Raw genomic sequence first — 25880 nt, 5'->3', positions numbered from 1 at the left:
TCTCTCCTTCACCTGGCCTTTCTCTCCTTCACCTGGCCTTTCTCTCCTTCACCTGACCTTTCTCTCCTTCACCTGGCCTTTCTCTTATGCCTTATCGTCCGTTAGACTGTGAGCAGCGCTAGTTAATAGACACTAGTATTATCATTATCCTTTGCTCCAAGTCTTGGACTGATGTCCCTTGGTTTGACATTATTACGGCCGTTGACAACTTTCTTCCTTTCTGTTGAGAAATGGAGAATCCTTCGTCTGAAACCACACCTGAGAAGGGGACCATTAATAATCTAGCTGATATCTTGGTCATCATCGGCTACTTCATTCGGGTCATTGGAGTGGGCGTCTGGGTTAGTACACCTATCTGTATATCTGTCTACAGGTCTGTAGCCTACAAAAACTCAGCAAAAAAACAGAACCGTGTCTTTCAAAGATAATTTGTAAAAATCCAAATAACTTCACAGATCTTCATTGTAAAGGGTTTAAACACTTTGCCATGCTTGTTCAATGAACCATAAACAATTAATGAACATGCACCTGTGGAACGGTTGTTAAGACACTAAGAGCCTACAGACGGTAGGTAATTATGGTCACAGTTATGAAAACTTAGGACACTAAAGAGGCCTTTCTACCGACTCTGAAAAACATCAGAAAAAGATGCCCAGGTTCTCTGCTCATCTGCGTGAACGTGCCTTAGGCATGCTGCAAGGAGGCATGAGGACTTCAGATGTGGCCAGGGCAATAAATTGCAATGTCCGTACTGAGACACCTAAGATAGCGCTACATGGAGACAGGATGGACAGCTGATCGTCCTCACAGTGGCAGACCACGTGTAACACCACCTGCACAGGATCGGTACATCCGAACATCACACCTGCGGGACAGGTACAGGATTGCAACAACAACTGTCCGGGTTACAACAGGAACGCACAATCCCTCCATCAGTGCTCAGACTGTCCACAATAGGCTGAGAGAGGCTGGACTGAGGGCTTATAGGCCTGTTGTAAAGGCAGGTCCTCACCAGACATCACCGGCAACAAGGTCACCTATGGGCACAAACTCGTTTTGTCCCACCAGGGTTGATGGTCGGATTCGCGTTTATCATCGAAGAAATGAGTGTTACATCGAGGCCTGTACTCTGGAGCGGGATCAATTTGGAAGTGGAGGGTCCGTCATGGTCTGGGGCGGTGTGCCACAGCATCATCGGACTGAGCTTGTTACCATTGCAGGCAATCTCAACGCTGTGCGTTACAGGGAAGACATCCTCCTCCCTCATGTGGTACCCTCCCTGCAGGCTCATCCTAACATGACCCTCCAGCATGACAATGCCACCAGCCGTACTGCTCGTTCGGTGCGTGATTTCCTGCAAGACAGGAATGTCAGTGTTCTGGAATGGCCAGCGAAGAGCCCGGATCTCAATCCCATTGAGCACGTCTGGGACCTGTTGGATCGGAGGGTGAGGCCTAGGGCTATTCCCCCCAGAAATGTCCGGGAACTTGCAGGTGCCTTGGTGGAAGAGTGGGGTAACAGCTCACAGCAAGAACTGGCAACTCTGGTGCAGTCCATGAGGAGGAGATGCACTGCAGTACTTAATGCAGCTGGTGGCCACACCAGATACTGACGGTTACTTTTGATTTTGACCCCTCCCTCCCTTTGTTCAGGGACACATTATTCCATTTCTGTTAGTCACATGTCTGTGGAACTTGGTCAGTTTATGTCTCTTTTGTCTAATCTTGTTATGTTCATATTTACACATGTTAAGTTTGCTGAAAATAAACCCAGTTGACAGTGAGAGGACGTTTCTTTTTTTGCTGAGTTTAGTTTTGAATTATACCTGATTCTCTCCATGTGTAATTTATCATAATGATGTCTTATGTCAAACTGAGTATTTGTATAGCTCCATTTATAGACATATACAATACTGTAGAGTAAGCCACTGCTTAGGGCTTACATCCAGGGAATGTCCCGTCTTCCAGTCTATGTTTCAGACCAACGGTGGCACTGTGGGAGGGTACTTTTTGGCAGGACGGACCATGACTTGGTGGCCAGTGAGTTCAACTTCATCTTTAACCTCTTTGCCAACCTGTGTATTTGAACCCTTATTAACCTGTATTTTAGCTAACCCTTTGGGACTCTGCAGTCACCTTTCTTGTCTTGCTCAGTCCCATTGTCTATATTACAGCCTGTATGCGAGAGGACAGTACCACTCCAAAATAATTTTGGGATATTTGTTTCATTAGTCCAAAAGCGTTTTGCATGTCAGCAGACAAGTTTTCAAGAGCCAGGATTTTCAAGAAGCAACGTGTCACATCATCACGACGATGGGTTTTTCCTTTAACAGTTCTCCCCCTTCTCTCTCTCTCTCTAGGTTGTAGCGTCACTGTTTGCCAGTAATATTGGTAGCGGTCACTTTGTGGGCCTTGCTGGTACCAGAGCAGCAGGTGGAATTGCTGTGGGGGGATTTGCGTGGAACGTAAGTTTAATTTGACGCCTAAAAAGATGTTATGACATGTTGTTACAGGGTTTCGAGTACACAACACAGTGACAATACTTTCTAATATGTGCTGATCAGGAAATTGAGATTCTTCTGACATTGGAGCCTTCTCTCTACCCAGGCCTTGTTTATTGTGCTCCTATTGGGCTGGCTATTTGTCCCTGTCTACCTCACAGCGGGGGTAAGTTACACAAGACCATTGTATGCCAGCTAACATGGCATACTGGAGAGATTTGTGTCCATTGGTAATTTCTGCATTTCTTGTTGCTTAGGTAATTACAATGCCTCAGTACCTGAAGAAGAGGTTTGGGGGAACCAGGATCAGTGTGTACCTCTCCGTCATTTCTCTGTTCCTCTACATCTTCACCAAGATCTCTGTGAGTGTAGGACAGGGCTCCCCAACCCTGTTCCTGGAGAGCTACCGTCGTGTAGGTCTTCGCTACAACCTTAATCTAGTGCACCTGATTCTAATTATTAGCTGGTTGATGGGTTAGTTACAACTGGAGTTACAGCGAAAACCCACAGGAGAGCGGCTCTCCAGGAACAGGGTTGGAGAGCCCTGGTCCGGGACAGCACTATGAGGCACTGTTTGTAACATGCTATAAACGTCCCCCACAGTCCTTTATCATGACATTTTCTTCAATATTGATAGTATCTGTGGTATTTCTAAGTCTCCTGAGTTCCGTACGTTTGATTGAGGTATGAAAGGCATTGCGATATAAACATACCCGTGGACCAGTCTGACTGTCTCCTCATCTCTCTCTCTCCGGGTGGACATGTTCTCTGGGGCTGTGTTCATACAGCAGGCTCTAGGCTGGAACATCGATGTGGCTGTGATGGCCCTCCTCTCCATCACAGCTCTGTACACAGTCACAGGTAACATATGTTTGATCAAATTATACACAAAACGCTTTCATTACTTGTGGTAGAAAAAGCTGTCCACGATTAAAGAGAGGTCATGTTTGGAAAAGATTAACCATAGGATAAAAACAGGGCCTTAAGCTTTTTGTCTGTTACCCTCGACCCACAAGCACAGCTGATTCTACTTGTCAACTTATCATCAAACCCTTGACAAGTTGAATCAGGTGTTTTTGTCCAGGGCTACAATGAAAATGTGTGCTGTTGGGGGTACTCGAGGACTGGGGTTTGGAAACACTGTCCTGGATAAGGAGTTCCCAAACTCGGTCCTGGGGCCCTCCCTGTGTGCACATGTTGGGAAACCCTGTCCTAGATGACCTCTGTAGTTTGTTTATCAACTGGGTTATTGTTGCCTAGGCACCTCACCTCTATGCATATCTACCTCAGTCACTCCAGTATCTGTGCACATGTAAATATGGTATTGGAACTGACTTTAAAAAATATTTCCTGTATATAGTATGCTTGCTTGCTTACTTTGTGTATTTAATATTTCTTATTCTTATTTATCGTGTGTTTTTTTCTATTACTACATTGTTAATGATTATTGCATTGTTGGGTTTTGAGTTTGCAAGAAAGCCGTTTCACTGTATTTGACATTGTAACTTGAAATGTGTTCATCTGTAAATGATCTGTTTTGCTCACTAGGGGGCCTAGCTGCTCTGATGTACACAGACACCGTCCATACATTCGTCATCATCCTCACAGGTTTCGGTAAGTTTAGAGTCCTGTGTCCAGAGTCCAAACACATTCCACCTTGTTGACTCCACTTGTTTCTCAACGCATGACGGAGTAACAAGAAATGGAGATGTTTCTTTATCGGTGCTTAAATGTCCTTTTATCTCCTGTACTTTTTGTTTATGCTTACATGTGTATAGATAATGTATAAAAACTGGTACCAATGATGTATCGATGATGTTATGTATTATAGATAGTGTCCCTCCAAATGAAATACTGTACCATGTTTTGACTATGACTGCATTTAGTGTCTCAACTCTATTCGAGTGGTCCACAATGTGACTTTTAAAATGTGTATTTTGTATTGTCAACTCTTCTATCATTGTGGAATGACACTTTAATAAATATTTTAAACTCATGACTCAACTGGTCATGATGAATTAGTTGCTGTGTCTAGTGGATCTGTTAGTGCAGCCCTTCCTTACTCACTCTCTCCCTCCCTCCCTCCTTCATCCAACCTCCCTCCCTCGTCTCGCATTCACCACCTTTAGTAAACCACTTCCTTGATCCAGCCTCACACTAGGCTACCCTGGGGCGGCCGTCATTGAAAATAAGACTTGCCTAGTTAAATAAAAAATAAAACTGTCGACCCACTATACAGTGCCTTGAAAAAGTATTCATCCCCCTTGGCATTTTTACTATTTTGTTGCATTACAACCTGTAATTTAAATGGATTTTTATGTGGATTTCATGTAATGGACATACACAAAATAGGTGAAGTAAAATGTAAAAAATATTTAAAAACGAAAAGTGGGGCGTGCATATGTACAGTTGAAGTGGGAAGTTTACATACACTTAGGTTGGAGTCATTAAAACTTGTTTTTCAACCACTCCACACATTTCTTGTTAACAAACTATTGTTTTGGTAAGTCGGTTAGGACATCTACTTTGTGCATAACACAAGTCATTTTTCCAACAATTGTTTGCAGACAGATTATTTCACTTATAATTCACTATATCACAATTCCAGTGGGTCAGAAGTTTACATACACTAAGTTGACTGTGCCTTTAAACAGCTTGGAAAATTGCAGAAAATGATGTCATGGCTTTAGAAGCTTGTGATAGGCTAATTGACATCATTTGAGTCAATTGGAGGTGTACCTGTGGATGTATTTCAAGGCCTACCTTCAAAGTCAGTGCCTCTTTGCTTGATATCATGAGAAAATCAAAAGAAATCAGCCATGACCTCAGAAAAAAAATTGTAGACCTACACAAGTCTGGTTCATCCTTGGGAGCAATTTCCAAATGCCTGAAGGTACCATGTTCATCTGTTCAAACAATAGTACACAAGTATAAACACCATGGGACTACGCAACCGTCATACCGCTCAGGAAGGAGACGAGTTCTGTCTCCTAGAGATGAACGTACTTTGGTGTGAAAAGTGCAAATCAATCCCAGAACAATAGCAAAGGACCTTGTGAAGATGCAGAAGGTACAAAATGATATATATCCTATATCCTAATATCCTATATCCTATCCTAAGTCAGCTCAGCAAGGAAGAAGCCACTGCTCCAAAAGACTATGGTTTGCAACTGCATGCACATGGGGACAAAGATCATACTTTTTGGAGGAATGTCCTCTGGTCTGATGGAACAAAAATATAACTATTTGGCCATAATGACCATCGTTATGTTTGGAGGAAAAAGGAGGAGGCTTGCAACCCGAAGAACTCCATTCCAACCGTGAAGCATGGGGGTGGCAGCATCATGTTGTGGGGTTTCTTTGCTGCAGGAGGGATTGTTGCGCTTCCAAAATAGATGGCATCATGAGGGGAGAAAATGATGTGGATATATTTCAAGGCCTACCTTCAAACTCAGTGCCTCTTTGCTTGACATCATGAGAAAATCTAAAGAAATCAGCCAAGACCTCCACAACATCTCAAGACATCAGTCAGGAAGTTAAAGCTTGGTCGCAAATGGGTCTTCCAAATGGACAATGACCCCAAGCACACTATCAAAGTTGTGGCAAAATGGCTTAAGGGCAAACAAAGTCAAAGTATTGGAGTGGCCATCTCAAAGCCCTGACCTCAATCTTATGGAACATTTGTGGGCAGAACTGGAAAAGCGTGTGCGAGCGAGCAGGCCGACAAACCTGACTCAGTTACACCAGCTCTGTCAGGAGGAATGGGCCAGAATTCACCCAACTTATTGTGGGAAGCTTGTGGAAGGCTACCCAAAACGTTTGACCCAAGTTAAACAATTTAAAGGCATTGTTACCAAATACCAATTAAGTGCATGTAAACTTATAACCCACTGGGAATGTGATGAAAGAAATAAAAGCTGACATAAATCACTCTCTACTATTATTCTGACATTTCACATTCTTAAAATAAAGTGGTGATCCTAATTGACCTAAGACAGGGGATTTTTACTAGGATTAAATGTCAGAAATTGTGAAAAACTTTAGCTAGAGTTTAAATGTATTTGGCTAAGGTGCATGTAAACTTTAGACTTCAACTGTATTCACATCCTTTGCTATGCAGCCCCTAAATAAGATCTGGTGCAACCAATTACCTTCAGAAGTCACATAATTAGTTAAATAAAGTCCACCTGTGTGCAATCTAAGTGTCACATGATCTGTCACATGATCTCAGTATATATACACCTGTTCTGAAAGGCTAAAGAGTCTGCAACACCACTAAGCAAGGGGCACCATCAAGCAAGCGGCACCATGAAGACCAAGGAGCTCTCCAAACAGGTCAGGGACAAAGTTGTGGAGAAGTACAGTTCAGGGTTGAGTTATAAAGAAGTATCTGAAACTTTGAACATCCCACAGAGCACCATTAAATCCATTATAAAAAATGGAAAGTATATGGCACCACAACAAACCTGCCAAGAGAGGGCCGCCCACCAAAACTCACAGACCAGGCAAGGAGGGCGTTAATTAGAGAGGCAACAAAGATCATCTAGAAGTCTTTACTAGGTATAGCTCTGCCTTATCTCAGGCGGATTGGAGTATCTGTCCATAGGATCACTTTAAGCCGTACACTCCACAGAGCTGGGCTTTACAAAATAGTGTCCAGAAAAAAGTAATTGCTTAAGGAAGGAAATAAGCAAACCCGTTTGGTGTTCCCCAGAAGGTATGTGGGAGACTCCCCAAACATATGGAAGAAGGTATTCTGGTCAGATGAGACTAAAATTGAGCTTTTTCGCCATCAAGGACAACGCTATGTCTGGCGCAAACCCAACACCTCTCATCACCCTAAGAACACCATCCCCACAATGAAGCATGGTAGTGGCAGCATCATGCTGTGGGGATGTTTTTCATCAGCAGGGACTGGGAAACTGGTCAGAATTGAAGGAATGATGGATGGCGCTAAATACAGGGAAATTCTTGAGGGAAACCTGTTTGTCTTCAAGCGATTTGAGACTGGAACAGAGGTTCATCTTCCAGCAGGACAATGACCCTAAGCATACTGCTAAAGCAACACTCGAGTGGTTTAAGGGGAAACATTTAAATGTCTTGGAATGGCCTAGTTAAAGCCCAGACCTCAATCCAATTGAGAAGCTGTGGTATGACTTAAAGACTGCTGTACACCAGCGGAACCCACCCAACTTGAAGGAGCTGGAGCAGTTTTACTTTGAAGAATGGGCAAAAATCCCAGTGGCTAGATGTTCCAAGCTTATAAGAGACATACTCCAAGAGACTTGCAGCTGTAATTGCTGCAAAAGGTGGCTCTACAAAGTATAGACTTTGGGGGGGTGAATAGTTATGCACGCTCAAGTTTTCTGTTTTTGTTGTCTTATTTCTTGTTTGATTCAAGATACATTTTTTGCATCTTCAAAGTGGTAGGCATGTTGTGTAAATCAAATGATGCAAACCCCCCCCAAAATCCATTATAATTCCAGTGTGTGAATACTTTCGCAAGCCACTATACATCCCCCAGTCCACTACTCCTGACCTCTGTAACCTATGTGACAGTGTGTGTGTGTCCCTCTTCCTTTCTCTTCCTGTCCTCAGCCTTCTTTGAGGTGGGGGGCTACAATGCTCTGCTGGAGAAGTACAGGTTAGCACTGCCCTCCACGTACCAGTCCCTGGAGCCCCAGCTCTACAACATCTCCCCCCAGTGCTTCACCCCCGAAAACGACGCCTTCCAGCTGCTGGGACCTGCCCTGGCCGGGGGTCCTCTTTGGCATCACCATTGTGGGCGGCTGGTATTGGTGCACCGACCAGGTGAATAAGCTCATAGGAACACAGTGGATGGAATTCATATGTGCGTTTATTTCATATTGCATTCACTGTAGATGGCACATTCAAAACTGTGATTAGATTTGAGTTGGCACATTGCTGACAATCTAATTTGCATGTGTTACATAATGTTGCTGTCTGCTCTGCTCATTCTGTTGCTATGGTGAGAGATACTTAAATTAGATGGATGTGAAACAACATGGATCAGACAGAAAGATTGAATCGTTGGTTGAGTTGATCTGGGATCTTCCCCCATGTCTGTGTATAGGTGATCATGCAGCGCTGCCTGGCGGCCTGCAGTCTGACCCATGTGAAGGCGTCTGCATCATGTGTGGATACCTGAAACTGCTCCCCAGGTTCCTTATGGTGTTCCCTGGAATGATCAGCCGCATGTTCTTCCCAGGTGAGTTCCCAAAATATGCCGTCATAGGATTTACAGAGAGGATTGGAGAGTTTGATCTTTTAGGTTCATTAACAGGGAAGCAAGCAAAAAAAACCTAAATGAATAACAGTTTGTCAAGCTTTTGATGCCTTTTTCTTTTACCCTGAAGGGGTGTGTATGTGTGTGTGTGGTGTTCCCTCTCTTTTCCTCCTGTCATTATGGGCTCCATGGTGACAGAGCCTGTCTTCTCTCTCTGTTGACAGATGAGGTGGGTTGTGTGGTGCCAGAAGTGTGTGGGACGGAGGTGGGCTGCTCCAACATCGCCTACCCCAAACTGGTGGTCTCTGTGATGCCCAATGGTGAGAAGTCTCTCTTCTCTGCTGAACTAGTTGCTCAGATCTGGGTGACACTTTTACTGTATAATTTTTATTTTTACACATAATTTACTGCGTGCAGTTGTGTGTCGATGGCTACCAACGTTTTTATCTCTCCCATCATCTTACCTTAATCTTCCTTCCCCCTCCTCTCCCCCAGGTCTGAGGGGCCTGATGCTGGTGGCCCTGATGAGCTCCCTGGCTTCCATCTTCAACAGCAGCAGCACCCTGTTCACCATGGACATCTGGACCCGCTTCAGACCGCAGACCAGAGAGAGCGAGCTCATGGTCGTTGGCAGGTCTGGGCCTTTTTTCACTTGGTTTAAATAGGAAAACTTGGTTTATGTAGAAAGGTTCAGCTCTCCCAGACCATTTGCTGGAGTAGGTCAATATAACGTACGCTCCAATAAAATGGCTGCCTCTCACTCCGTCTCGCCCTCTGAGAGTGCGGGTCCTCGTCATCGTATCCGTCAGTATCTGCTGGATCCCTGTGGTCTAGGCAGCCCAGAGCGGTCAGCTGTTTGACTACATCCAATCAGTGACCAGCTACCTGGCCCCTCCCATCGCCTTAGTCTTCTTCCTGGCTGTGTTTGTGAAGAGGGTCAATGAGCAGGTGAGGTCAGAGGGTGTGTTTTCTAGTTACAGAGCAAATTGTTGTGAGATGACATAGGGAAAGCATTGTTGAGTATGAGTGTAAAAGACATCTGGGCCCGTATTCACAAGGCATCTGAAGGTAGTACTGCCAATCTCAGATTAGACCCACCTTCATAAAACCTTGATCAAAAATGCCAAACTGATTCTAGATCAGCACCCCTACTCTGAAACTCTTTGTGAATGCAGACATATACCACTGGATTAACTTTTCCTTCTTTGATTACTTTGGTACTAAATTGACATTTGTTTCTTTCAGGGGTGTTTTGGGGCCTGATGGGGGGGGGGGGGGGCTAGCTATGGGGCTGTGCCATATGGGGCCAGAGTTTTGGTTTGGCTCAGGCAGCTGCCTGTTCCCCTCACACTGCCCCACTCTGGTGTGTGGAGTCTATTACTTCTACTTAACTGTGCTCCTCTTCTTCTGCACCTCCATCCTGGTACTGCTTGTCAGCTACTGTACACTGGCCATAGACAACAGGTGAGCACTTGCCTCAACACTGTTTTATCAAATGCCTGCATCCATATCATTAATGCAGGGGACTCTTACCCACTATTATGAGAACTTATTATAAGCCTATGGAGGTATGCATCTCCCCATATAATGCTCTGAGTGAGGTCTGATGGAACATGGAACTGAAGTGCTGGGGAGGATAGCACGCAGGGAGGCAGAGGAGAAAAGCAGAGGAGTCTGACAGCCCAGGTATGAGAAACGTCCACTACACACGGCGCCGTCGAGCGGATCTAATCCATGATGCATTGTGGGTAAGTTGACTGACATCTAAATGTGTTATGCAAGGTGATTTGTAGATCAGTCAGTCTTGACTCGCCTGCAAAGTCTAACAAGCCCATTACCTTGTTTTGATTTCTTTCCTTTGCTAGTGGATGCTGAAGAACCCGTATCTGTTGTCTCATTGGCTGGTTCTGTGGCATCAGCAGCTCGCAGGCCCAGAGCTCACAGGAGGTTACGGAGGCATCCAAAGAGCTGCCTGACATCAGTGAGGAGCCCTTCTAGAAGAATGTTGTTGATGCTAATGCCCTGGTTATGATGGCTGTGGCAGTCTTCTTGGGGGGTTACTATGCATGAAGGGGGTAGTAAAAACAGCAATGTGACCATTGATAATCATTTTCACTAGATTCTGAATTAAACCAAACTGTATGTCTCATACCTTTTGTTAGTGTACACATGTGCAAACATCTACTCATGAAAAATAGTCCTTTGTAGGACTTTTCCTTGTCCCTTTCTTGTAATGTTATTATAAAAACGCAATTCAAGTTACGAAATTGGGTATGATTACCAATAATCCACACTCCTTTGCTAAACCTGGACATTAGCATTACACGTCTCCCCTCTAGTGGCCACATGATGCCATTGCATATATCAAGTGTCACTGTCTTCCGCAAGACAATTTCAAATCTATAAATCAATAGATTTTTCAATTAGACGTTACAGTATAGGCCTATCAAAAGTTACCAACAAGTCATCATGCAGAAAGAAACGTCAGGGGTCATATTCCAGTTATCATTTCTGTTTATTTGAGAAGCACATATTCCCATTAGCATTGTACGTCTGAAACCTACAGTGGTCTCCCAATACCCGGTCAGAGGGGTCAAGTGAACAAAGTTCTCTATACTGTATTTGTCAAGGTTTTGCAGATTTAGGGAGTGTGAGTGGGACCAGTGGGGTTAAGGCTGGAAGCTGGTGTAGAGAGATGGTCAGGGTTTCTTTTCATCCGCATTGACGCAAAGACTACCCTCTGCCGACTAGCAGGGGAGTTGGGACTGGGGGTTAGTGGGGAGGGAGGGGCAAGAAAATAGAGGCGGGAGGGAGAACATAGTCCTCAAAAAACAGCAAACATTCGCTCACACACCAAAAAAACAAAAGCATTGATATCAAGCTGTCAAAACCATTGTACAAAGTGACACCAGAGCTTTGCAAAGTGACAAGTTGCCTTCTCTTGCCCCCACACTGTTAAAAAAAGTCTCAATCATTAAAGGCCCAGTGCAGTCAAAAACATGATTTCCTGTGTTTTATATACATTTTTGCACAGAGTTTGGAATTATACTGTGCAATTGTGAAAATGTGAGTTAAAGCCCTTTTAGTCTAAGAGCTGTTGGAAAATGCCACCTGAAATTTCAGCCTGTTTTGGTAGGATGGATTTTTGGCCTGCCTGGTGACATCAATAGTTAATAGAGCAATTAGAAAGAGTTGAAAACCTCTGCCAGCAACAGCTAGCTCTCAGTTTTCCCCTCCCCTCCCCTCCCCAACCAGACACAGACAGTCCAAGCAAACATTCTTGTTTCAGAAAATGCTATTTGCCAAGATGCTATTTTTTCTTTTTGACCATTTTAATTGAACACAATCACAGTAAGGTACTTAATTGTTACCCAGAAATGATTTGATATGGAGATAAAAACAGCTGCATTGGACCTTTAAAAACTTTCACAGACTCCCTCTGTGAGCCAGCCAGTTAGTCCTCAGTGGCTGAGCCTCTGGTCAGTAAGGTTGGGGTCAGCTCCAGTACAGACAGCATGGCTAGGACGTAACTGTCAGTTGACCAATAGGCAGAAACGTTGAGCATCAGGCCTCATGCACACAGAGCACCATACCATACCACCAACATGGGCCCACTCATCAGGTGTCCAGTTTTCACATGTATTAACAACCGAGTAGGGAGCTTGTCGACTGCTAAGAACAAGGTGATAGCGAGCAGAGAGAGCGCTGACAACACAGGAGAGGACCCCAACCCTGGTCTGTAGCGTGCCACCAGGTGCAGTGGGTCTAGAGGGAGTAAGAGGGGTGCTGGGACCCAGGAAGGGCCCCCTTTTACCTCCCGTCCTCCCTCTTAGCGCGGGTCTGCACCAGCTCGCAGGGCTGCAGTACCCAGTTGTTGTCGTGCAGCCCCACGCAGCAGCCTGGTGTGTCCTTGTCCGTGCGCCGGCAGCACATCCAATAGGAGCGTCCATAAGGCAGGTCGTGGTGGTAAGGTTTGGGGTGCCAGCGGCAGAGAGACACGTCGCCCTGTTCGTACTGCCGCTTGCACTGCTTGCAGGGGTCGTCGCGGTACAGCGGGTCCTGGTTCCAGCGCGAGTCGGTGGCGGGCACACCGTACGTCTCAATCAGAACCTTGAAGTCGTAGCAGGTGCACTTGAGGGCGGCCAGCGAGCGGGTGGGCAGGTAGCTGAAGATGTTGACCATGATGTGGTCGGGCAGTAGCAGCATGTACTGACGAGGCTCCAGCAGCCGCTGGATCTGGAAGCGGATCTCCAGGAAGTCGTGAGAGACGTGGCGGTAGAGACGGCACAGGGAGGGGTCCGAGCAGTCCTCCACGCCGGCCAGGGGGGAGTCCGGCCGGTCAGCAGCATCCCCAGCAGGATTGTTGTTATTGGCGCAGTCCAAAGAGCACATTCCACTGCTGCTGCCGGTGCCACTATCCTCGTCAGACCCTCTCTGGGGCTGCAGGAAGAACAGCTGGCCTGGAGGGGGGTCTTCTGAGCCGTCGGCAGGGCTGACCCCACTGGGCATGGCGAAACACACCGTCTCCTCTTGCACATTCTCTGTGCTGTCCTTGCCATAGAACACACACTGGTCCACAGCACCCGTGACCACCACCTCCACGTGGAAGCCAGTCACCCTCTCCCGGGCCACAGGCTTCTTCTCCCCAGAGCCGAGCTCCTGGCTGGGGTCAGGGCTGCTGGAGGCTGGCCGGTCCGTATGGCCCTCCCCATGGGGGTCAGCTTTTGGAGAGCCGGCCAGCAGGTGGCTGGGGTCAAGTGACGAGGGGCTGACCAGTTGGTAGAGATCACAGGTGATCTTCTCGTTGGCCCGGGCCCCCGCCTGCCCCCCTCCTCCCCCACAGCTCATGAACATGCAGCGGGGCCGGCCTGCGGGCTCCGACTGCGAGCGAGGATCCAGGCTGGACACCCGGAAGGCTATCCTCACTTCGCCACGGCCGTGGGTGGGCCCGGCGCGGCCAGAGTCCCTGCTCCGCTCCCTCTCCCTGGGAGAGTCCAGGCCCGACGCGGGCCTCAATGTGTTCTCCAGGAGTTGATGTTGGGACTCAAAGTGGGCTACAACCTGAGCCACACGCCGCGACTCCTGCTGCTCCTCCTCCTCCTCCTCCTCCTCCTCCAGGGCACCATGCAAGGGGTGTGGGGGGTCAGGGCTCTCCGACAGGAACACCATGGGGCTGGGGTCGGAGACTATGCCCCGCAGGAGTGTGTGCTCGGGGTCTTCTGGGGCAGTCTGTCCCTGGGCCACCATGCCCTGCAGGGCCACGGCTGTACGCTGCTCTACCAGGGCCACCATCTCTGCCACGGACAACAGGTCAGAATCACTCACGCCGGGGAGGTCCTCTAGGGTGGAGGGCTCTGGGGGCGGGGGGGCGGAAATAACGTGGGCCCGGGCGGGGGGGTCATAGGAGGAGCAGCGCCGCCTACGCTTGGCCTTAGTGCAGTCCGTGGCCCAGTTCCCTTTCACCTTTATGGCGCTGGGTCGAGGCAGGCCCACCCCACTGAACTGGTGGGCCACGAAGAAGGCAATCTTCTCCTTGGTGTTGCCCGGCTTGATGACGTACCAGGTGTCCAGCAGAACCCTCCCATCCTCCATCTCTGTGGCGCCGGGAGGGGTGGAGGGGGCCTGCGGTGCCGATGCCGGGTCGGTGTCTGGGGGAGTGTTCTCGGCGCCGGCATCCTCCTCCTGGCCATCCGCGCCTCCCCCGGCCTCCAGCGACGTGTGCCCCGCAGTGTCAGCCTTGCAGAGGGAGGGGGCTGCCCCACTGCCCCCCGTACCCGTGCTTCGGGGCTTGTTCTGGGAGTAGGTGCCAAAGGGGCGTGGGCACCACAGTCGGATGTGGGAGAAGGTATCTCGGTCCATCACGGGCCGGAGGGAAGCATATCAGCGGCGTCTAGGCTGGGCATCTGCTGTGCACCACGCCACTCATTCTCTCTGTGCGAGCCAGTAGGCACCGTCACAGGAAGAGGGCATACAATCTGTAGGGAGAGGGAGAGGAGTATTACAACATTAACCATCATAGGTCATCTAGCCGGGGGAGATAAACAGGAGTCATGTCATCAAGTTGTATTACATTACACATCTAAAAATCTAATTTAATGGCCAATTTCTTCCCATGCATTCTAGATGTTGCATTAGTACTAAATACTGAAGTCACCTAGTCTAATTCTGTGACCTCTATGGAAGGGTGTGGAGACACTCACTGGATCAAATGTCACATCTTCTAGCCATTCATTACAGCAAGAGTACAGCAAGTCAGCTTCTAGCTTCTTGGTGGTTCAAAAACCAAGTCGCAGTGCACAAGGAAGTCAGGAGGACTCGTGCTTTCAGACAGCCTCAACAGCTAAACTCAATTAGTCAATTATCTCGCCTTGAAGGCTTTCAATCTAATTAAAGGCTTCCATTTCAGGGCCTTGTGTCTGGGGCAGATGAAGGGAGGAATAAAAGAGCTAATGGATTCCCATCCTGACACTTCAAAAGAGGACCTGCCTAATAGGAGGTGAGGAAGAACAAGGAAAGCATATGCCTAGTCTATTTTTAGAAGGGGAGAGTAGTGGAATTGATATTGCCTGCCAGGCAGAGTCTAAAGGATCTTGGCTGAGGCCTGCAGGAAAACGGTTTACCCGGGGTGCCCGTGCCATTTCATGTTACCCTGCCAAAATGTGACACTGGGTGCTTAAAAGGAACAAGTGGTGCAAAACTGTTTCAATGAGACCTTAAGACCTCTATATTGACAAATGTGTCTGTTTTTCTTGTTATGTATATTGTATGTGTGATGTATTTATGCAGGGCTCATCTGTAAAAGAGACCCTAGTCTCAGTAGGACTTCCCTGTCCAAAAAATAATAATATCACACTGTCTGTAAAATGTATGAAACATCTTGTAACAAAAAAAACTGAACAAGCCCCACTCCTTCCATCTCGTGATTCCAAACAAGTTGAGACAGACACCACTAGTGTTACACTATTGTTTGGCCCCTGAGGTGACGCTTACCAGCCAAACGTAGGCTAGATATAGACCTATCTATACGCGTTGTCAGTTGAAAGCATGAGAACGTTACCGTCGGCTGAAGAGGAATGTCTACACGGAGTAGTCTGCTGCCCAGGCTGTGTGTGTGTGTGTGTGTGTGTGTGTGTGTGTGTACGCGCGTACTCCTGGGTTGGTTAAGGGCTTTATAAATCACACAGCTCCAGCTAAGAGCCTGCAGATTACACCCTGTATGAAGTACATCCCAGGGACACCAGCCCACTCCGTTTTTATCCCCCCACATAAAAATATTGGTTGGCGTAACAGGGACAGTGAGTGTCAGTCTGTTTGTCCATCTTTGAAACAAACACTGGCACTTCCTGAAGCAGACAGTGAGTGGCGGACAGTGAGTGGCGGACAGTGAGTGGCGGACAGTGAGTGGCGGACAGTGAGTGGCGGACAGTGAGTGGCGGACAGTGAGTGGCAGACAGTGAGTGGCAGACAGTGAGTGGCAGACAGTGAGTGGCAGACAGTGAGTGGCAGACAGTGAGTGGCAGACAGTGAGTGGCAGACAGTGAGTGGCAGACAGTGAGTGATTCATTTGTCTCCAGTCAGATTCCCTCTCTATTGACCAGTATCTACTATTTAGAGCCACCAACGTTGCTTCAGAAGATGGAGAGATTGAGGAGGATGGCAGTCGCACTACCAGTCACCCAGAAGCTGGAGTCAGTGGCTATAATCAATCCTGTAGTCATAGCCTATTTACTGACTGCGATCCCACAATATCCCCTGCAATTTATTTAGGAAGTAAGGCGGCTGATGAACAGATGGTAGTAAAATGCTACAATAGTAATAAACGGCATGCAGTATGCGGTTCTATTCTACATGTGTTTCCATACGAGCTGAAACAAAGCTGAACTCTGCAGGGAGACACCATCTAATAAAAGCAGTATGTTTAAAGACATCTATACTGGCTTAATAACAGGTAATGAGTAATAGCCTGAACGATGACAGAGTCCACAAAATGAGGACATGAGACTGGTACACCGTTTATCGTATCAAATTGATATCCATGGACCAAAACACGGCCGATACTTTGCCGAAAATCTGTATTCCCCGACAGCTGATAAAAACAGCATTATCATTGCACAGGTTTTCCCCTCTCATTTGAAACAATTCCTGCAAATTAAGGCTGGTTTTAAGCTTTTTTTTGTTGCCTAATCCTCCAAATCCTGTCCATGCCAAGCAGCAGTACAGAAATAGCTGAGTGCCGTGCCAGAGGCTCGTCTCTCACTGGCTCCCCAAGTTGTCTGACCGACCGCTGAACCACACACACACCAATGCAGGAGGATTCACTCCTCCATCATGTAGTCATCAAACAATCCAGAGGCTTTCTGCTGGAGCATATTCAGCAGGCTCCACATCATAACAGAATGCTCCAGATTTAACAGGGAATGTATAGAAACAAAACAACGGTTGTCAAATGCCACAGATAGCATTTCAATTCCACAACTTGCGTTTCTATCTGCGCCCACTAAAATACCACCGTTAGAATAGTCTCAGGCAGCGAAGGAATGTTTAGCACGACATCATTCCCATCACAGAGAAAATATAATATTGAGAAGAAACAGTTTAGGCATACTAAGCAGGGAATGACCTTTCCGGGAAAAACACTTGTTAGCCTGGAATTAGGATTTGAGTTTTTCCTCAGATAATTCAGACAGGCCCCTCGTTCGCCTCTAGCGATATCCTCCCTCTCTCAGAGGCTTTGAGAATGGTGGACTATGCAGAGAGGTGATAAATTACTTCAGCCACTGGCCCTCGCCTTGGCTGCGCCTGCAGGGACAATACAGCCGTAGCCCGTGCCAAGGTGAGGCTGATGATGCTCGTCTACAAGAATAATGGACTCCACCCACCCCGATAAAATGAACCCAGAGTGCCTTTGTCGCGAGAGGGTCAGGCAGACAAGCTGGTTATAGAAGTGTTTGGTCTGTCAGCTGTGCTTCTCTGGCAGTGAACAGCACTGTGCTGAACTGGAAAGGATAGAGGCCCTCCTTTTAAACTATAGCTCTTCATCAGGTTGTTTCTTTCCACCATTTGGCTTCAATGAAAAGAGTTCATCAACCCCCTCACTCAAATAGTGTTGGTTGTAAAGGGGCCAGGACAGTGGTCGCCATAATGGTGATTTGTAGTTTCTCTGTAAACATTGAAAACAAACCCCATCAATACAAAACTGTTCAGAAAGGATTTTAGGCTGAACCAAGTGTCAATGAATGATCCCTAGAATTTAACTATTGAATATAGACCTACATGTGAAGATGAATCACGAAGACGCCCAAAGCGTGTTTCAATGCCCCATTGCTCCACTATTCCCATACTTCTGATTCTAGTACCAAAGATAAAAATGTATAGGCCTAGTTCTGTTGAACAACATGTGCTTTTCCTGTAGTTCGATTATTTCTTTCATCTTTGAGAAAATAAGAGCCTTTCCATGTAAAACCAGACCCTTGAGCCAAGTTCATAGGATGATGTTAAATATGGTGTCTAATGAAAGCTACAGTAGGCATCTATATTTAAGAAATCAAGGCATATATGTACACAGTTTAACTATTTTCTATCCTAAATATTAGGACTAAGCAAAGGCTTCGAACTCTATTCAAACAGATGGAAAAAGGGCCTTAGAAAACATTTACCAGAAAAAGTCTTAAGAGGTATCAGTAACACATCAAAACACAATCATGTTGATGTGAAGACCCCTGCCAGCTAACATCAACACACACACTGCCCTGTGCCTTAATTCTGTTATCAAAAACCCACATACCTAAGATATTTTCCCATTTCTCTCATGAGGAGGGAGGATAATGAAAGTTCACAAAAGTAACAAGTAAAGGTAGACCTACATATTAGCAATTTTACTAATATCTATTTGGTTATGAATTATTAAGTGATTCAAAACAATTATTTGACAAATTACTGCAATTGAATTGGCAACAATGGGAAATCAGTCACAAACCACTGTTGGGTCACCTGCTACAGTCCTTCCTTCCACAACTCATAACGGTTCTCTCTCTCTTTCTACCATGTGGTCAAAGCAAGTGTGACTACAGCCTGGACAAGCCCTCTCCATCCAGTTAATGTCACCTCTCCCGGCTACCTACTGACACCTACCCATGAGCCCCCGCTCTTTCCATTTACTGTAATCAGCTTCCTTACTCACTGAGCACCAACTGACATCGGACATCCATGGACATTGAGAAGTATTCGGAATTTGGTCAGTCCCCCCCCCCCGTCCTTGATTTCAACGTCCAAAGACGTTGATTTTTGGTCCGGTCCAGACCGGCCTTGATTTGGCCCAAAACAGACATCCATGATTGGTTCAGATTTGGTAAAACATTTTTTTTAATTAAAGTATAGTTCAGTAGAATAGAGTTCAGTACAGTACACAGTAAAGCACACAAGTTGAGTACACTAATTTACTGTACTCTACCGAACTACACTTGCGCTTTCCATGACAGACTGGACCTGGTGAAAGCTATGATCCCTTATTGATGTCACTTGTTAAATCCACTTCAATGAATGATTTTTAAGTCTTGAGACATGGTTTGTGTATGTTAGCCATTCAGAGGGTGAATGGGCAGGACAAAAATATGGAAGTAGGTGCCAGGCGCACCGGTTGGTGTCAAGAACTGCAACGCTGCTGGGTTTTTCACGCTCAACAGTTTCTCGTGTGTATCAGAAATGGTCTACCACCCAAAGGACATCCAGCCAACTTGACACGACTGTGGGAAACATTGGCATCAACATGGGCCAGCATCCCTTCAGAATGCTTTTGACAACCTGTAGAGCAGAGTCCATGACCCGACAAATTGAAGCTGTTCTGAGGGAAAAAGGGGAAACAGACATTTATGACTGATTCGGATTTGGTCCGGTCCAAACAAATTTGGTCTTGGGTGCTTGAGGTGTCACTACAGACACCCTGGTTCGATTCCAGGCTGTATCACAACCGGCCGTGATTGGGAGTCCCATAGGGCGGCGCACAATTTCCCCAGCGTCGTTCGGGTTTGGCCGGTGTAGGCCGTCATTGTAAATAAGAATTTGTTCTTAAACTGACTTGTCTAGTTAAATAAAGGTTACATTTATTTATATAATTTTTATTTATTTTTAATAGCCAGTGTGTAGAATAATACCAAAATATGCAGAGGTCTATATTGCATATATCTACATTTGTGCGCCTATTTAAGATACAACAAACAAAATAGATGTTTTCAATGTCAAGGTGTCACATGTCATAGCTGACACCCCATTGTTTCGGCAGACAAATTTGAATCTTAATTCAGAGTAACGTTAGATATTTACCAGTGTTTGGAAAACACGGTCACCTAGCCAATACTGAATTAAGAAGCTGAAAATCAAACAAACGAAACAGAGAAACGTTACTGCACTGAGGAAGTACAGGTGACATGGATTCTAGCTTTAAACAAAGCACCTTCAGAATTTAACGGAACATTTCCATTAGGTTGTAACTTACAGGTAGGTGGTCTACATGGGTAACCATGAGTAGCCAATGACTAATTATTGACATCCCCATATGTGTTTATTCAATTGTCTAACAATGATCAACCAAACAATGAGTTGAAATTACCAAAAATATGATACAAATGTAACAATAATTGCGCAATCTAGCTAATTTAGTTACATAGCTAGCTATGAATAGGACGAAACAGAAATCCTGGCTGTGGTTTAACCAGATGGTTTAGTTATTCTTATAACATTAAGTCAACCCCCTAGGTCCGTACCGTGGTTAACTAGCTAACTAATGTTAGCTTACATTAGGTTAGTTATATGCTAATCAATTATGCTAACGAGCAACTACCTGACGTGCAGGCCGCAAAGAAGTAAACACTAACGTCAGCTGGCTAACGTTAGCTAGGTAGCTAACACAACTAGCTAAAGTAACCAACTTCATTTCCTAGCTGCTAGTTAGCTTAACGTTACCAATTTATCTAAGTTAATGTTAGCTGGCTAGCCAACTAGGCTAAATTAGTTAGAGCGTTATAGCCCAAGACGCCAACAATAATCTCGTTGTTACATGGTTAAACACTCGCTTTGGCGCGGCTAACTGATAGACACCATATCTGTCTTTGAAGTAAACATTAAAATCAGTTAGCCAACTACGTTAAGGGTTGTGTCGTGTAACATTGTGTGCTGGCTTAGGCTGCCAAACAAAATTGCAATGGAACCCATATTGTGTGTTGCTGGCTAACGACATTGAAATGCAGCTAAGAATTGCTAACGTAAAGTGCAATTATTCATGTTATCTTCGTCTTACCTGTAGATCCGCAAACTCTTGACCTGCAACAGTGCGGATGACAGCACTAGCAAGTCACCCCGTTTTAGGCCCGTTTTCCTCTCAACAACCGACCGAGGAACCCGATTGAGCAAGGATGGGGGTGCAGGTGACTCGGGTTATCTTTTAGCGTTACGTGTCCACGTAGCTAGCTATCTGCAGAATATAGTACTTACTTTCTAATATCAACCTAATGTTAACCTCGAAGCCTACTGTCCGTTTTTTGATTGTACACAACCTGTACTGATCCTGAGCCTGTTTCACACTCTTCCTCGTTCATCTGGCTACCTTTTCAGAGCGGACACAGGCTGGCCTTTACGGTACATTCTCTGACCAACCAAAATAATCGGAATCAGAACATCCGTGGAGAGGAAGGCCATCTTGTTGACAGGCAGCTGCACAAGGCCCACAGCCAATAGCAAGGCAGAGTCGATGGCGTGCCCATATATGGCATATATGGCCCCACTCACCCCCCTCTTTGCTCTCACCCCTCACAATCTCTCTCTCTCTCTCTCTCAATTCAATTAAATTAAAAAGGGCTTTATTGGCATGGGAAACGTATAAGTACATTGCCAAAGCAAGTGAAATAGATAATAACACTCACAAGTTTCAAAGGAATAGACATTTCAAATGTCATATTATGGCAATGTACAGTGTTATAATGATGTGACAATAGTTAAAGTACAAAAGGGAAAATAAATAAATATGGGTTGTATTTACAATGGTGTTTGTTCTTCACTGATTGCCCTTTTCTTGTGGCAACCAGTCACAAATATTGCTGCTATGATGGCACACCGTGGTATTTCACCCAATAGATATGGGAGTTTATCAAAATTTGATTTGTTTTGGAATTCTTTGTGGGTCTGTCTAATCTGAGGGAAATATGTGTCTCTAATATGGTCATACATTTTGGCAGGAGGTTAGGAAGTGCAGCTCAGTTTCCACCTCATTTTGTGTACAGTGTGCACATAGCCTCTCTCTCTGACACACACACACAATGCTGCCGTAGATCCAATTTACAGTCATCAGCATTCAATACAACATGCTAGCAAATTGCAATACAACAAATGCAAAAGCATCATAAGTTGCACATGCTATTCACTAAGCAAAACAAGTTGACATGACATCATGTAATGTCAACTAAAAAACGGTTTGCAATGAGAATGCAGAATAGCCTACTATGGAATGATATATGGCATTACAGTTTTATTACTATATATACACATGAAGGAAAAAGTAAGGAACCCTCAATGTGTCCCAGGTACATGTATATCATTATCCCAACATAATTATCTGACTAGTAAACAAATTAAACTTTTCTCCCACTGTATTTACAGTTTGAAGGAAACCATCAGCAATGCTACTTTGTTTTCCCCTGATCGAAACAATGTGTGAACTTTCTCTCAACAAAACTGTATACACTGACAGATGACATTTGTATTTAAGGCTTTGCAATAAAGAGCTCAGGATGACGTACTATCAGTGTACAAAGAGTAGAAGATTGTTATAAGTCCTGTACATGTATTTGGAGATTTGATCATTGCTTGAGATTTGACAACAAAATACTAATGCTTTTAAGTGATTTATAATAAAAACTGTAAGTAACTAATATGCCAACATTTTATACAGCCTCTTCTTCAAATGCAAGATGGCCATGCATGCAAATGGTAGCACAGGTGGGTTTGTGTGTAGAAGGAGCTTAGAGCAGCTGATACAGCCCAGCAGAGGACCAGACAGAACTGCTGAGTGTTGGGCTCCATGCATGAGCACGCACTCACTTGTGTACACCAGCTTCAAACAGCTGAAAATACAATATTTTTGGTTATGGAATATATATTTCACAGCAGTTTAGATGGTACAATGATTCTATACACTATACATGCTTATTTTGTCACAAACTGAAATTAAACAAAATATTAGAATTTGATTAAACAGAAAATGGCGGAGTGATTTCAGTATAGTGTGTCTTTAATACTTTTCAATTGTTTTCAAATGGCTTTATGGTCACCACCACACCACAGTGTACAGAGTTTGCATGCATATTCCCCCCCCCCCCAAAATATCAATGGTTCCATAACATTATTGCCATGTTTTTTTTCATTGCACAAACATGGCCCAATGTAGGCTACAGAGGAGCACAGCTGGTGGAACATGCCAAGTTTGTAGCGTGCAATCAAAAGGTAAGCTATCTAATCATGGCATGGGGTTGTTCAATGACAGGCATTTATTTGTTTAAAATCTGTCACTTGATGATTTCATTTCAGAGACAAATAATTGTTTTATTTTTTTTGCTAAATGCTATATCCGTCTCACTCTCAGAGAAGTAGTACTGCTAGATTTTGGGTTTTACAGTCAAATGGAACAAATAACTACATTTTTTACCTTTTAAGGATCCGCCCCCCCCCCCCCCTCCCCCCTTTTTTTTTAAATAATAAATTGCGTAAAATGACATACCCAAATCTAACTGACTGTAGCTCAGGCCCTGAAGCAAGGATATGCATATTCTTTGTGGAAATGTGAAAGGAATGTAGGATAATATAGCACAATAGATCTGGTAAAAGATAACGTTTTTTTTTCTTTCTTTGTGTTATTTTGTATTTTTTTGTACCATCATCTTTGAAATGCAAGAGAAAGGCCATAATGTATTATTCCAGCCCAGGAGCAATTTAGATTTTGGCCACTAGATGGCATCAGTGTATGTGCAAAGTTTTAGAATGATCCAATGCACTTCCGTTCAAAATGTTAAATGTTAAAATGACTGCCAAAATGTGCCTAATTCGTTTATTAATAACTTTTCATGTTTAAAATTGTGCACTCTCCTCAAACAATAACATGGCATTCTTTCAATGCAAAAGTGACTGTAAATTGGACAGTGCAGTTAGATTAACAAGAATTTAAGCTTTCTGCCAATATCAGATATGTCTATGTCCTGGGAAATTTTCTTGTTACTTACAACCTCACGCTAATCGCATTAGCCTACGTTAGCTCAACCATCCTGTGGAAGGGACACCGATCCCGAAGTTAATAAAGAACTGTACAAATGATACATGTGACATCAATATAAAAAAATATATATATATAATTAAATACAGTAGTATGATATCTGTATGTAAAACATTTACATTTGACATTTTAGTCATTTTGCAGATAATTTTAGACTGGATACGAACATTCCATTCCACTATTTACATCAAATACAGGTATATTGAGGTATTTTGGCATTTAGATACAAAATACATTTGCAACTACACGCCTTCCCTATAACAACATTCTCAGTAACAGTAAAAAAATAAAAAATAATTTTTTTGTGTGAAATGCAGTTGCTTATCTACCTCTGTTAAATGCACTGACTGTAAGTATTATTATTGGCCTTGTTTCATAGGCTCATTAGAATAATACCCAGCATGCCTTGCAAGTGTTCATTGGGGTGGGGTGAGGGGTGGGGGGTTGACGATTACAGGAGTAATAAAGGCCTAGTTCACAAATCTTGTTGTGTAATTATGTTTTATTTTTTATGGAGTGATGCATTACCCTCAGCACCCCTACTTCCCACGACTATGTTTGCAGGAGGTTTCATGGACAAATGTGCCTTTGTTTAAAGGAGAATGTTGTTGAGCTATTGCATTACTTGGCTGCTGTGTAGGAATTTCCTATGTTTATCCCAAAAGATACTCAGCATCAGCAGTTGTGGTGTGCAGGTAAAATCCCCAGGGAAGCCAAGCCAAGGGGGGAAAATGCCATATTACAACCTGTGTTGTGATAATACGATTTTCCACCATTCATTTTTCAATTTTAGAAACCCTTAAAAGAAGGGAATAAGGGCTGTTTCGTGTAGGCTTACCCTGGCATGACGTTTTGAAAACCATGTAAATCTCTCAAGAACAAGGTGATTTTTATCAAGATATATTTGCCTGTTTTTACCCCCCAAAAATGAAATGTTAATTAGCTGCTAATGTGGCTATCATAAAGAACTACAAATGCCATGATGATCTGGATGAGACTGCCGAATCGAGGCAAAGGTAAGAATATGTTCCGGGATTCTTCTGATGGCATTGAGGACTACTACACCACATCAGTCACTGGCTTTATCAATAAGTGCATCGAGGACGTCGTCCACACAGTGACCATACGTACATACCCCAACCAGAAGCCATGGATTACAGGCAACATTCACACTGGGCTAAAGGGTAGAGCTGCCGTTTTCAAGGAGCAGGACTCTAACCCTGAAGCTTATATAAAATCCCGCTATGCCCTCCGCCGAACCATCAATACAGGACTAAGATCGAATCGTACTACACCGGCTCCAACGCTCATTCAATGTGGCAGGGCTTGCAAACTATTACAGACTACAAAGGTCAAGCACAGCTGAGAGCTGCCCAGTGACACGAGTCTACCAGATGAGTTAAGTAACTTCTATGCTCACTTCGAGACAAGTAACACTGAAACATATATGAGAGCATCAGCTGTTCCGGACGACTGTGTGATCACACTCACCGCAGCTCATGTGAGTAAGACCTTTAAACAGGTCAACATTCACAAGGCAGCAGGACCAGATGGATTACCAGGACGTGTACTCTGAGCATGCGCTGACCAACTGGCAAGTGTCTTCACTGACATGTTCAACCTCTCCATGTCTGAGTCTGTAATACCAACATGTTTCACGCAGACCACCATAGTCCCTGTGCCCAAGAATACTAAGACAACCTGCCTAAATGACTACCGACCCGTAGCACTCACAAATGTAGCCATGAAATGCTTTGAAAGGCTGGTCATGGCTCACATCAACACCATTATCCCAGAAACCCTAGAACCATTCCAATTTG

At 44.8% G+C, this 25880-nt stretch overlaps 1 protein-coding gene, 1 long non-coding RNA gene and 1 pseudogene across 2 annotated transcripts; 2 read left to right on the top strand and 1 right to left on the bottom strand.

Annotated features, from left to right (window-relative positions):
• Window positions 1–230: 230 nt before the first annotated feature.
• On the top strand, window positions 231–10352 carry LOC115141637 (sodium/glucose cotransporter 2-like; annotated as a pseudogene).
• An 891-nt stretch (window positions 10353–11243) lies between these two features.
• fbxo46 (F-box protein 46) lies at window positions 11244–21130 on the bottom strand. The gene is made up of 2 exons (XM_029680688.2): window positions 21040–21130; window positions 11244–14722 (listed from the first exon to the last, which is right to left on the bottom strand). Exon 2 carries the CDS (start codon window positions 14604–14606, stop codon window positions 12558–12560), a length of 2049 nt encoding a protein of 682 aa, XP_029536548.1. The 5' UTR covers window positions 14607–14722; window positions 21040–21130; the 3' UTR covers window positions 11244–12557.
• On the top strand, window positions 19997–21386 carry LOC115141638 (uncharacterized). The gene is made up of 2 exons (XR_010458508.1): window positions 19997–20240; window positions 21046–21386. It is a non-coding gene; the product is annotated as an uncharacterized LOC115141638 (long non-coding RNA).
• Window positions 21387–25880: the final 4494 nt, after the last annotated feature.

This window comes from Oncorhynchus nerka, linkage group LG14, assembly GCF_034236695.1.
Source record: "Oncorhynchus nerka isolate Pitt River linkage group LG14, Oner_Uvic_2.0, whole genome shotgun sequence".
NCBI classification, from domain to species: domain Eukaryota; kingdom Metazoa; phylum Chordata; class Actinopteri; order Salmoniformes; family Salmonidae; genus Oncorhynchus; species Oncorhynchus nerka.
The sequence above is the reverse complement of the archived record's forward strand: the minus strand, read 5'-3'. Positions and strand labels throughout refer to the sequence as shown.